This window comes from Excalfactoria chinensis, chromosome 16, assembly GCF_039878825.1.
Source record: "Excalfactoria chinensis isolate bCotChi1 chromosome 16, bCotChi1.hap2, whole genome shotgun sequence".
Classification (NCBI taxonomy): Eukaryota; Metazoa; Chordata; class Aves; order Galliformes; family Phasianidae; genus Excalfactoria; species Excalfactoria chinensis.
Genome location: NC_092840.1, coordinates 6,991,789 through 7,006,276, shown reverse-complemented (window position 1 = coordinate 7,006,276; position 14,488 = coordinate 6,991,789). Strand labels below are relative to the sequence as shown.

The 14,488-nt window shown below is 39.1% G+C and overlaps 1 protein-coding gene across 1 annotated transcript in view; it reads right to left on the bottom strand.

Annotated features, from left to right (window-relative positions):
• The window catches only part of IFT81 (intraflagellar transport 81), a 36,877-nt gene continuing 22,389 nt past the window's right edge, over positions 1 to 14,488 (bottom strand). The window contains exons 11-18 of the mRNA XM_072350913.1: positions 10,978 to 11,127; positions 9,813 to 9,941; positions 8,776 to 8,865; positions 7,291 to 7,377; positions 6,230 to 6,301; positions 6,059 to 6,144; positions 2,521 to 2,566; positions 1 to 1,537 (exon numbers count right to left, since the gene is read on the bottom strand). Of these exons, the coding sequence (XP_072207014.1) occupies positions 1,355 to 1,537; positions 2,521 to 2,566; positions 6,059 to 6,144; positions 6,230 to 6,301; positions 7,291 to 7,377; positions 8,776 to 8,865; positions 9,813 to 9,941; positions 10,978 to 11,127 (843 nt within the window). The 3' untranslated portion in view covers positions 1 to 1,354. The remainder of the gene's footprint in view (positions 1,538 to 2,520; positions 2,567 to 6,058; positions 6,145 to 6,229; positions 6,302 to 7,290; positions 7,378 to 8,775; positions 8,866 to 9,812; positions 9,942 to 10,977; positions 11,128 to 14,488) is intronic.

Here is a 14,488-nt window from a genome sequence, read left to right as displayed (position 1 = left end):
TCAAAATGTAGTCACTGGATTTTATTTGAGCTCTATTAGCAAATACATTTTATTTCAAGACAAATTAGGAACTATACAGTTACCATACCCTCCTTTGATAGAGAAAATAGCAGATCTCTTAATTAGGTGTCAGAAAAGGCTAAATCATTTCTTATGTCCAAATTACATCTGAAAAAAAAACTATCAGTGAAAAAATCCACTCTTATTTAGGCAGGAAAAAGAAAAAAAAAATTAATAAGCCAAGAGACTAGAAAGAACAGCAGGAGCTCTCATCACCCAGACTTATCTCTCTGCTTCTGGTCTTTTGATTGTGACTAAGAGGCGCTCATCACAAATGATGAAGCGTGAAGGACAGTTTCAAGCCTCATCTGCATTCCTCTTACCCTGGGTTAGCTGTGGGTCTCATGATGCAATTTTAAGGGTCCTGACAGTTGCCTGTGGCCCACAGGTCAAAGCCTGACTACAAGGGAGCCTTGCATATCTGTTCTGCATACCCCACCATACGCAGGAAGCACCGTGTTGTATTTACATCCACAAATAGCCCTCCATCCCTGGGATGTCGCTCTTTAGGTGCAACCACTTTGGAACCATACTGCAGAACAGCAATATATCTTCAATGGAAAAAAGTCTGAGTGGACCACAGGTAACACTTTCACATGGACAGTAAGAAAAATTAGAGAAAGGTATATGTTTCTATATGCAAGAAATATACATTTGTTAAAAACAACAAGAGATAATGGAACGAGCTCAGAATCCAAGCAATTGTTCTCAGAACCTAGTCCTGACGCTATTGCAATGAACTGTCTCCTGGAAGCACAATCAGCTTAATTGAACCGTGCAAAGAAAGTATGACTAGGAGTGTGCAAGCAAGGTCTGTGCAGCTCAGAGTGAAAATGGCTCCATTCTTGCCAGTCACACTAGATGACTAAAGACAATGGGGAAGGAGAGGGCCAAGCCAGGAGGTCCATAATTATACAATATCAAGTACCAGACCTTGCAAAAATATAACCTTAGTGATACAGAATAAGGAGCAGAGCAATTATGTGACCCTGGAAAAGGATTTGTTTTCCTTTGATCTCTCTGCAGATGCATGCCATTCCCAGCCTTCTAAAACAAAGATTTATGATGAGGTTCACCCCAGCACAGATCTCATAACTGATCTTCCTAACTATGTTTTGTTGTCACTTAAACAATGGAGGAACAACTTCATACTTCAGGTGCACTTTATCCATCAGAAACAGATAACGTACAACAAATTTACATAGAAACAATGAAAGCAACAATGTTTAGAAAGATGTTACCTTTGAGAAGCCAACCCACAGTCTTCTTACTTGATGTTGGTATAAAGGAGAGTTCATAGTACAAGCCTATCTTTACCTGCTTCCTGGATGACTTGACCAATGGCTGTTTGATTTTGTTGTTTTAGAAAACATTCTCTCTTACATTCCATTAGCTGCTCAAAATCCTGCCACATTTTAATTTGCTTCATATTAGGCCCGTGACTTTCCCGTACAACCTTCTGCTTCTCTCGTAACTTCTGTCAAAAAAGACAAAAAATATTCGATTGCTGAAAAAGTTTACATCCAAAAACTGCTTACGAAGGCAATGGAACGACAAAAGAATGACAAGGATTTTTACAAGCTCCTGAAATATTATGATTAGCTTTTGTTCAAGTTAGTAACACTCCTTGCAAGTGATAAATGAATCTGTGCTGGGGCTTCGGCATCTGCTTTGTATGGATTAACAATCACTTCAAAGTTTTAAAACCGTCTCATATATATATATATATATATATTTAGTTATGCTAAAATCTGAGTTTATTTCCATACGGAGCTTTTATGGTCTCAAGTAGCAGCCTGCAATGCATTCATATGATCACAGTATAAACATGATATTAATGTTTTACAATTAAACCCGCTATTGATCATTAACGGTGACGGCCCAGACCTGTAAAAATCACTCAACAGACTGACTCATAAAAAGGAAACCAATAAAAGAAAGATGTTCGGTGTGAATGGTACGTCTAACCTCTTCTGTGCTGATCTGAGCTTCGTACAAGATTAAGAAGTGGACAACTGCTTTTGTTTAGCACTGGTACAATGATGATCCCTTGGCCTTTAATAACAGCGATAAGGCTGACAGGCACAAAATTTATTGTCATCAACGGGTTGCTTTATATACAACCTCAAATTTGAGCTGGCACAGTTTGTCGTGTCCATGTTTCAGTTTCTTATCCAAATGGTTTACTGGGAATGTGCCGTCACGTTAAGCTGTTCAACTATCTTTTACAAGTGGCTCATGCTATACTCTGCAGGAAATCAAGCCCTGAAGAGCTGGCATGATCTCTTCTCAGGGTATTAATTACCATTGCCAGCAGTAATGGAATTTTCTTTGTAGGCTGCAATAAGCTTTTTATAAAAGACTGACCACAGCCTTTGGTAGTAAGGCCCACAAAAACATGAACAACATGAACACTATGACATTATATATCTATTTTAAAGGTAAAAACCTCATTCTTACCTTCCCAAGGTTTTCTTGTTCGAGGATCATTCGCGTGTACTGTTCTCTAAAGGAAATACACAATAACATTATTGTGAATATTGTCTGGTTCTTTATAATGCAACAGAATAATGACAGAAGCATAAGAATTCTGAACATATGGGGAAGCTCATGAACAAGGTAAGTCAGAAGAGGAAGCACGAAGAAACACTTTATCATTAGACAACACGTCCCACGACATCAGGGATCAGATCACTCTCATTCTCTCAGGTGTGTGGTTGGCAAAAGCAACACTGGATAAGACCTCTTACATTTTGGAAGCAGACATAACTATTGCTACATCAAGGTTGAAGACAACGGCAAGAACTTTTGGATGGTCGTATTCTGAACAAAGAGCCTACTTTGTACAAGCATCAAAGTTTACAAATGCACTTAAACGCTGCCGGTGTAGTGTTAGGATGAGTGGGAAAACACAGGAATGAGAAAGAACAGTATTTATAGTATTTCAAATCCAGTTGCTGCAAAGGAACTGCTGTGGGGTCCTCACTTTCAGAAAACAGCCATCACATTCAGGTGCCCAAATATAGGTTTAGGAGCCTTAACTGTTGACATCCATTATAAAAAATCTTGGCTGCCCACCTTTGTCTGTAACAGTGGCCGGATCACTTTCTGACACAGGCAAACTCAATACTTGAAACCCAACAATATAATATTACAAACGGCACCATTCAGACACATTAAAGAACTTAATTTTAAAATGGACAAAAATCTCTCCACTGATTTACTTGAAAAAAAATAAAGAATCATATTTTGAGTGCAACGGTACAGTTAGAGGTACAGAGTTTGCTTGTGGAATATAAAATAACTCCGTTCAGAACAAGAACTTTTCAACTAGTTCCAAACAGAAGAACTTTGCATAGAGAAATTCTAATCTCCAAAAAGAAATATCAACCTTCCTGATATCAGAGTGTGAAGGTTTGCTAGAGTGTAGTGAGGGGCAGCACGGAACCAACGTCTCTTATATTCCTTCCATTTCTATAAGGTCCTCTACAATTCAGACTAGAGCACTTGGGCCCCAGGCCACCTGGTGCTGCCTGCCATGCTCCCCACAGAATGGATGAGCAAGGAATGCAGCTGGATCATTTTATGACCTGTCACTCTTGGACAACTCCAGCCAGAACAAATCAGAGCAGTCTTGAGGCTGCTCCAAGTGCTGCACAGACACGGCTGATCCCTGAGCAATCCTCACCAAACTGGAGAGACGGAGAACAGCACCGGCTCTTATTTCCACTGGCACACAGCATTATGTTCACACACATTTGGCCTTCAAAATATTTTTTTGTTGTTTAATAGAATTTTCAGAGTAATCAAATCAGATGGCTTTTGTACTGAGCTTTTCTTTACTATTTATAATGATGACTGGAAAGAATGCAACTTGATAACTTCATTTAAAAAAAAAAAGATATTCTATTTTTAGAGAAGAAAATTAACTTTTCACATTCCTAAGAACTGACTCCACGGAACAGAGAGTTTATGTTCAAAAAAAAGTGGGTTGGAATTAAGACATTTTTTGTTCAATACGTTGTTAGGAAAGCGCTGTTCTATTTATGGTTCATTTTCACTCCGTTTACATTCCAGCGCCTGCTGAAAAATACATTCATGCTCTAAAATGATGTCTAGAAATGTTTGGTTTTTTTTGTTGTTGTTGTTTTCTTTTAAATCCCTATATTGAACTTCATTGTAATTAATTTAAATGCAGATGGTCTGCAACCTCTCACACAAGGTCAGAAATGTGTATAGTCACTGTGAGAGGGAGAATTTCTCCACCTTCTGTGCCCACCATTAGCAAGCAAAGCAGGGACAGCAGAGCAAGTGGTAATGCTCGCTCACATTCTCCTCACCATACCTGGAATTACATAGCTGGACTCACCCTAAATTCCAGCACTTGGATTCAGTGGCTTGTCTGTGTGAATACTGACCCTGTGGATGCTCTTGTCACAAGTGCTTGAGCTGGAGCCTTTTTTGCTTAACATTTGTGAATAAACTGAGACCCTCCCCTTCCCCGCAGAGCCATAAAAGGCAGTGCCTGCTGTTTGACCCGTGTTTCCTCTCAGCTGCCTGCCCCTGCTGCCTTTCATACTAATGAATATTCACATCATCCCTGAGCTTTTTCCTCACACTTTTCTTTTTACACTTGCGCTTCCTTTTGTTATTGTCTGCTTTTGTTAGAGAAATCTTCTTCAGTCCACTTCCCAATGAAGAAATTGCCTCAGGTGATACTGGATGATATTTGCCTGTTTGGATGGGGTTATGGACAACCCGACCTGGTGGGAGGTATCCCCAGTATGGAGGTTGAAACAAAATGGTCTTTAAGGTCCCTTCCACCCCTAAGGATCCTGTGATGATTACCCACTTAGGATTGCTTCCCTAGATGCCACCTCTGCAACAGAACTGACCAGAAATTAATCTGAAAGGCAGAGACCCAACAGACAACTTGGGAAATTAACTTATCATCTGCTTGATGAATCATCTGAAGCTTAATAGTGAAATGCAGAATGATTACTTTCTAACCAAGTTTTGTCTTTGCCGGGCTGCTCAGTCATGGTTTTGAACTGTTTTCTGAACGGAACAGTTTTGTGAGGCATTTTGGCATGTTGTATCAAAGACTGTACATGAATCACAGTAATAACATGACAGCTTACACTGATCTCAAGTAACAATCTGTCACGTCTCTGAAACACAAAGGCAGAAATCTGAGAGGAGGCCTCACATCAATGATCAATACTGCTATGAATTTTGAAGCAGCTTCAGGAACGCTCACTGACGCAGGTGGTGAAGCAGAGAGATACAGGGCAGAGATGATTCCCCCTCTACACTGAACTAAAACTGGGATTCTCTAGAAACTCCTTCATACAGTATTACCAGATAAAGACAAAGGGCCTTGAAAAACCTCTCACTTTGATGTAACTATTCTGTCAATTAAATGGAGGGTAAAGATGAAAATTACTGTGATGGCACAGAAAGCACTACAAGGAGCAAAACAAAACCAATTATGATATGTATATTCAGTCCTCCATTTCTGGACTAGTGACGGTAACAGCTACTGCATCTGTAAGAACAGCAGATTTGCAAGGAGCTGCCAGCATCTGATGGCAGCGTATGTTGTTCTCTTTGAGAGATGGAATATCTCCTACAAACTGAAGTCTCAGGGCAAACTTGGCAGAGGCATTATGCCTGGTAGAGCCATGCTTCCCATGGGACCTAACTGAAGCATGGCTTCTCTGAGCTTGTGCCAACAGGGGTTGCAAGTTAAAGCCACTATCTGGGGCCTATAATCTCCAGCAGGAGGGGAAAATCTTCTGGTATGTCTGAGAGAACTCATAGGTTTACAGCAGCATATACTGGAATTCAAGATGCTTATTTTTAGATTATTATAGTGTTTCTAAATTTATCAGGTGAACTCCTCCAGTTCAATTGCCAGTGAGAAAATTCCTAACTTCAATCTCAGATTCTGAATATCCTTCAGCTTAATGCAAAAGAAACACACTAATATGGTTACCGAATTGCCTTTCGTCTCTCCTGTGGATCTGGGGAGACGTATGTCTTCATTTCTTCTTTAACACGTTGCAGCTGTATTTCTAGATTCTATAAGGAATGATACAAAGAGTTTAAGAAATTCATAATTCCTATTCCATTTCATAGAATGATTTAGTCCCTCCCATGACCTTACTTTTTTCATGCAGTTCACATAGTGGTAGTTGCTTTCTTCCCGAGTGCACTCCTCAAGAAGTCCCTTCACTTCCTGTAGTACAAGAATCAGATTTCAGTGGGTGTTCTCCCTGAAGATCCACACCTCACGCTCCATTTTGCCATATAAACAATGTGAGTCCATAACACGAAAGGGCATAACTCTGAACTGTTCATTTCTTATGCATTTTTAGAATTTTGGCTATAGAAAAACAGTCCTTCTGGAAGGTCACAGAGGTACATTCAGTGCAGGGAAAGAGTGCCTATACATCCACCTACTCCTGTACACTGTACTTAATTTGAAGTATATTCCCTATGCTGGCAAGCCCTTAAAAAAACAAATCCACAAAGATCATAGGAGATAATCCACAGATTCATGTATTTCATATGTGTTAATGCTGCTCCCAGAATATCAGAATATTGAACCAGTTTAGGTACCTTCCTTCCTACAAGTGCTGCAGTTCAAGCAATATGTAAACTACACACAGGCAAGCTCCTAGATATATCTATATTGCTAGGTGTATTTTCTCCAAAAGGTTTTATTTTTGTCCTTAATTTTCAAGAATGCACGATGAATCACATTTAATGAAGAACCCTTGCCGTCAGTTTCAGTGCATTAATTAGCCATGGGATTAGTTTTGCTAAATTAAAGAGTATGCCAAATGTGTGTGAAGATTTGTCTTGATAAATTAATCCTTAACATTTTATTGTGCAATTCTTTTCTAACAGATACTTAGGTCAGCAACGTTTCTGGCAGAGGCCTCTTCTTTTACTCTTGCTAATCAGTACTGGACTTCAATAGACGGGCTGATGTAGCACTGAGTTCATTTGCTGCTGTTCAGAACAGGAAGTGTGTGGGACCACAGCTAGTCCACAGCAGCTTCTGGCATGGTTTGCATAGTTGTGGATCACCACTGACTCACTGCCACCTGAAGTGAACCTACAGCTTCCATATCCAGAGGGAAGGCAGGGAAAGTACTGAACCATAATGAGCAATGCATTGCACAGCATTTACTAACCTGCATGACCAAGCCACCATCTTACCTGTTCCAGTGTGGAACGGTTGCTCTCTAACCCTGCTGCACAGCTGTCATACTGGATTTTTTTCTCATCACATTCTTGAGTTAATTCCTTATGTGAAAAGGGCAGAAGGGTACATAAATGAAATCTCCTATTGACTGACATGTGACATTCAAGCAGGCTCTCGTTGGTCTCACACATCAACCTCAGCTACTGGCACGCTCCCTGACACTTATGTAAACACAGCAGGCAGGTGGGTACTGTTACACACATGCAGTAAGGCTGCATAGTGGTGAACAAGCTGTATACACCACAACACAGCGTGCAAATTTCCTCTTTGCAGCCACAGCTTTAACACGGTAGATCATCAGGGCAGCACTTGCAAGAAAAATGTAAAATAATGATGAAATTGGAGATTAAGAAGGGATTAATATACTTGCTACCAATGAAAAAACAGCTTTGCTTTTTAGCTGCACGCAACAAATGGCTTAGCTGGATTTCACTTACTGACACTTTAAATAGAACTATTAAAAATAAGTTTTCTGGAAATTTAGTTGATAAAGGGATAGCTCAATTTACTTCTGTGTCAATGAGCCAACTTACAGCAGCTGTGGACCTGAATGACTTCTTCAGCTGTCTGTGAAATTTGGAAAACAGATGGATAAATCTGTCATTCCAATGGACTAATATAGGACTTAGATCAATGCACACAGCCATTGGGATGAAATTTACTTCTGATCTATTTTAAAAAAGAGAGAGTTATTTGAGATCACCAGTGCTGAGAAGCACAAAAAGCTTTGAAACTAATTTGAAAGTTAACTTTGCTGTGATTTTGAACCACGATTTTTATTAATTATCACTATAGGCCTTCCTTGTTTTGATTCTTAATTACTATAAGGGACACAGTCTCAGTGTGATTTAGCTTTTAGCAATTCCAGTCTTTTACTTGTTGCTTGTTGAAAATCATTCCTTACTTATTCTATTTCCAGCTTTCCTCCAGAGCTGATTACATCCTTACACAGCTCAACAGAGCTCTGTGAGTTGTGCTCATTTGTGAATTTGACCTTAATTTTGAAGAACGAGAGGAAGGTTTAGTGCATTAAAATAAACCTACTTCAAGACTGAAAAAAAAATATGACATAAAACAAAACATCCAATTAAATAAAGTTGATGAGACACTGGAGATTCGCAGTACTTGAAGCATTTAGGTGTCTGGTAAATGAAAACAAACTTAAACTAACCATATTCTGACTCATATTTTTGCACTGTCTCGGCTCCTACACATTGTACATCCTCAGCCACAAAGGTGCAAATAACTCAAGGGCAATGTGTATTAATATATGTGCCTAAAATCTATAGGTACAATGAACTCCAGCTCTAACTGTAGCACTTGACTGCATGGAGAAACGTGCAGAGCCAAACAGAGGACTGCCCCCCAACGTCTGCCTGCTGCCTACCCTATTTCATCCACAAGCACTGTTCAAAGTATTCTGAAGTGTTTCTACCAACCTGGCACTTTTGACGCAGCTGTCTCAGTTCTTTGATGACAGGAGCTAGGCTTGACTTCTTCTCTGCCACCATAGCATTTAATTTCTTTACCTGAAAGAGGAACAAAATGTTACACACTGATATTATGGTATTAATACATCTGTGTTATTAGGATTGTGAAAAGAGTTGAAAACAAAATTATGCAGAGAAAAAAAAAGTGTGACAAAAGAAGACTGAACTGTATATTACTTAAGTGCAGAACTAATTAACAAAGGGAAAGAGCCTGTGTTGCACTGAGATCATTACCACACCAAGATCATTACCAGACCAATTCTGATCCCAGTGTTTAACAGAACACCACAGACAAGACCAGCAGACCCATCTGCCAGATGCCTGAATGGCTTCAGGAGAGGGGAAAACAAAGGAACTGCACAGAGTTGGAGTGGCAGAAGAGATGTTTGAATAAACCAACCAAAAAAAGCCCTGCATAGGTGAAATAAAGTTTGAACTTGCTAAAAAATAATCACTTCAAAATATTTATGCTGAAAATTCAAATTCTGCCCATCTTTCTATTTGAGATTCATCCTGTTTTGATTCTACCACTTTATTTTTAAAGTGCCCTAATGATTTTAAAGAATGTTATTTGGCTTTTGGCTTCTTTATAATATTTTGCTTCTATGGCTACATGGTAAGTTAAAACACCACAGATCTAAGGACAGCTGAAAATTAAGCTAAAGAGAAGAAATAACATTTAGTTCTTCAGACAAATAAACTATTTTTAAATGAATACTTAACCCCAGTGATTTACATGCGTTTTATAAAATGATGCTGTAAAAGAGTCAAGCAATTCATCTAATCAAATAGCAGGCAAAAATAGTCAAAAATAGACCAAAAAAACCAGACAAAGCTTGTTATCTGCACTCTTTGAAAGTATCTATTTTTCTATATTAATCTATATTAAAAGTGAAAAACCCAACCAAAATATTCAACTTGGTTTTATACTGTGAGGAAGCAGATATCGAAACGGAGGCAGTAAAACAGCTAAAGACAGACATCACCATTTCAGACATGTTGTCTAGCGTTTGGCCTTTCATTCCATCCACTTCACTCTTCACTGCAGATACTCTTTCCAGCTCCTCCTGAGTGTAACTGTATCCAGAAATACCCTTCTTGTCTTCAATAGCTTGCTGCAGACACAAAATAAATGCTGAATGTGAGTCCATTAATTAACCGAGCAAATTACTTCATAAAGATGAAATACTGTAAGAAAGTGAAAAAGTACTGCAACCCATTTATTTTAAAGGCGATTAGTAATGTAGTTGCCACAACAAACTTTTCCTCTCGTGCCTGTACAGCAAGCTAGTAACAACTTCCTGTAGTACATCACTATTCTGTCATCTAATGCCCAATGAAATTAACAGGAAGTTTCAACAATGTGAAATGGGCTTTAGGTCAGGCTGTGAAGGAGCTCAATATGTGATATCCAGATGCTTCATCAGAAGATGCAAGGTAGCTGATCTCTCATAAGCAACCGTCAAGCTAAACTGAAGAAACACTGCATTAATTACAGCAATATTAATGCCAGATTACAACATCCTTGCATTACGGTACATAAAATTTATACTAAATTAAGTGCTGATGTAATGAAAGGAGGTTATTTTTTCAGTAAGCTGAAAGCCAGGCGTTGATTTGCAATTTGCAAAGCACTCATTCTTAAAACTGCCATCTATCCATGAACACCAAAGTCAATTATCCTCAAAAATCTTCTACAAGCGTATGTTTAAGAAAACATCTGTCTCTACAAGGAGCTGCTGCTACTATGATGGGAGCATTTTGCAGATGTTTGCAGCAGCATACACCCTGACAGTGTGTAATGCGTAAGGGTTCATTTGATACGAGGGGAAAAAACCCTAACATAAGAATGCAGCCCTATTCTAACTGGAGTTAGTGAAGATCTACCACTGACTTCAGAAAGCAGGGTCAAGCCCCTCATTCTAAACAGAAATTGCAGAACATTCATGACTTCCTGTAAAAAACAGTTGCTGAACATGAAGTACAGCAGCTTAGCACAGTCAAAGAGATTTTGTTCCCTAACGACTCTTTCGCTAATTAACAGTAGGATGGTGTGCATTAGAAAACAACCAAATGGCATCCACCTTATTATATGGCTAGTTATCAGGGAAGAAAGGGTGGTGGACTGTAGGGCTATTAAGTGCCTGTTACCAACTGCTGCTGAATAGCCTCGTGCCGCTGTTTTAGGAGTTCTTCTGTCCTCTGGAGGATGCCATACTCAGCTGTAATTTCTGCTATTTCCAGTCGCTTCCTTTTATATACTGTGTTCTTGCTCCGGAGCTTATTAACATAGTGTTTAAGCTGCAGTGAGAGAACAGAAGTATCTATCATTCAACTTAAAGTGAAAAAGGGCACGCTCTCATCATGGACTGATCCTCTATAAAACATAAATATCCTATTTGGACTGCATGCTGAAGGTTAAGTGTTTAAAACAGAGGACTGAAGTTGAGGATTCCCAGAGTCTATTTACTTTCAGCAGCGTATGCTTACTGTGTGAGATAAGAAATCCATCTCCATTGCTTTATCCCAGCTCAACCATTTGCCATAGGAAGACCCTTCAGTTCTACTTACCACCATTGGACAGTCAGAAAACTAATTAATGTTTGCAAAATGTTTCACCCAAATCTGGAAGAATTGGGGAATTTATAGTTATACTGAATACTAAGCAAAATAGTTCACATCCTTGCAGCTAAATTACATTGGAATCCACGCGTGCTTTATTTGCAAGATGAAAAATCAGGTGCTGAAACAAACATGTCGTGTTTTTCTTTGCCTGAATGTTTTCCATCTGTCAAACAGGCAGAGCTCTCGGAGCTGCCAGTCACAGCTCTGAAATGCACTCAGATCCAACGATGGAAAACAAATAACATTTATTAGAGTAGATGCAGCAAGAACAGGCTTCAGAGTGTTCCTCGCAGGAGTGTTCAGTGCATGCAGAGAGAACAAACGACAGGAGCAGGAGGAAACGGGAGCCCCACCACCTCGAGTTTAAAACTCAAACATAACAGAACTTGGATTTTAAATTTTACTTTTTTTTTTGTTTTTTCTTTTTTGCAAAATTACACCACTTTCCCTCTTAAAGAAGGGATGCAAAAAACCATTGCGACCACAGCTTAAGAACCCCCAGAGTAACTGTATGTTCTATAAAAAGTCTCCTGGGCAAAATGCCCAAAATGAAATCAACCCTGTTCATCTGCCATCCTGTGCAATATCTAGGCCAAAGCTGCTTCTCTCTTGCTATGCTCCACAACTATTTTTAAAGCCAAAAGCTATAAACGTTTTTGGTGAAAGAACAAACCCACAAATTACTCAATGTGCTCTATGCAGATTGGACTATGTGTGATTTGGAATACCATTTTACATTGTATGCGCTACCTAGGACAAGGATAGACAAGGTCACCTAATCCACAGCACTGTGCAGCAGAGGCAGTCCTCTTACAGTCATACTGTCATTGTTATATTACTGGCACACTTACTATAATATTACCTGAGTGAGCTATTTTTCACAGCAAATTCACATATACCCACCTAGCTAACAGACAAGACTTATTTTCTTTCAGTATTGCTTAGATAACACCAACTTTTCTGTGACTTTCAATACATTATAGAGCATAAATAGCATCTCTCCAGTTATTTAAGAGAAACAGTCCTCGTCTTGATGGAGTAGATCCAGAAAGGTTTCATCTGATCAGTGGAATACAGTAAAGTGCATTGTAAGGGATGAAATTTATTGTGTGACCACATCCACCAATCCAATCTGAATAATCTTCTGTCAGTTCACTCCAGGATGAAAAGCAAACTATGATTCTCTTCACTTTTACAACTACTTTTAAGGTCTTGAAAATAGCTTGTGTGGGAGGTAGAGTATTTGCATACTCAATATTCGAAGCATAATGTATTTTACAATGGAAGTCAAAGGATTTTGTTGATTAAAGAACCGATTCCACCAATGTTCTGTTATTAGTTGATTAAGTTAAGTCTGTATAATAGAAGTTTCATCCAAAGCAAACAAGCTGCTCATACTGTCCAGTGAAATACATTCCCTTTAGGAGACAGACTTCTATCTTTCATCACAATCTCTGGCTTCTTCTGTGAACCTTCTGTGATTCTGTGATTCTTAAAAGCTAACAAGTTTTCATGATTGTTAATTATTTTTGCCATCAATGAGGTGAAATGGTATGAACAGCAGCAGCAAAGTGACCGTATCTGTAGAAATCAATCAACAGTTTGGCACAAGTTTCAAAAGAATTCACCTTCTGCAAATGCAGCACAGATTAGCCCCTGAAAATCTCACTAACTGAAGCCTTCCTTAGATGCAGAGCCAAATTCAGAGCTGGAACTGCTAGGCTTAGCTCCAGTTAAATCAGCAGCTGGTAGGGATCTTCTGGCACAACTTGGTTTCTCCAGTCTAAAAGTTGAGAATCATGCTGTAGATTTCCGAAAACTATAAATAAGCCTCTTGCAAAATCTCAGTGCCTTCATTTCTGCAAGCACGGCTTCCGAAGCTTTGTGCATCTTATGCTCCCATCTATATATAGAGAGATGAATAAAAATCAAGCCCTTATAATGCTATACAAGATTGGATTTTTCTGCTGCAGAAGGTATTTAAACACTATGAAGAACTGAAGGAAGAAAAACTGTCTAGCCACATCACTTTAAAGTTAACCACTCAAGAGGAATCCATTTTTGACCAACAGCATTTTCCCATAGACAAGGTCAGCCGCTCCCTGCACACAAACAGCAGGCTCAACCTACAGAGTTCCCATGGATCCGTCAGCACTCACAGTAGTGCACCATTCAAGGTTATGTCCACCAGCAAGCTTTCCTTTCTCAAGCACTCTAACACAAATAGTTATTTAAGCTTCGAAGATTAAATGACTGGACAAGAACCAAATGCTGGCACTGACTTAGCAGTTAAAGTAAACAAGCCTGTGGGCTCATTTGCTGGCCGAGCCAGAGCCCCCTGAGATATAAAAATGATCCAAATGAAAGCAAAGAAAGATTATGCTTTTCCACTGAGCTATTTTTATGGGAGACTGTAACTTAAAAAGCATGGAATCTAGACCATGAAGCAAAGTGAATGAAAGCAGGACTTTGATATCTCTTATAAGGTCCCATAGCATGCAGGCAGCTCGCATCCCTGGGCATATTTCTTGTACTGTGTTCCATTTCTATTGAAAAACCCACCTGTGCCAGTACTTTACACTTCTTCAGAACCATCCCAAGTCTCACTGCTTGCCCCCTTCCCCAGGAAATGCATGGCTGCAGTGGGATCAAAGCCCAGCTCCTCTCATGCTTACTCCTAAATCCTCCCTTTAGCCTCCTGAAAACCTAATTTCCCCCAGTATGAAATTTTCACAAGGTTCTTAGTGTAAGATTATCACTGAAGGAGAAAAATGGATAAGCTTGTCTACCAAAAAGAACAAATCCCGGATTAATTGCTTACTTTTGTGTCAACCTTATAAAATGCTGCTTTGTGGATTACCATATCAATTTGATTATATTAATCAAAATATTTTTCACAAGAAATTACTACAGAAAAATCAAGTATTAATTGTGAAGAAGTTTTTCTTCTGAAAATACAGAATCTAAAGGTTTCAAAGTTTTGTTGATGAAATTATTTGCATAACCACAGTAATTGCAGAAAATGTTTGCTGACTGT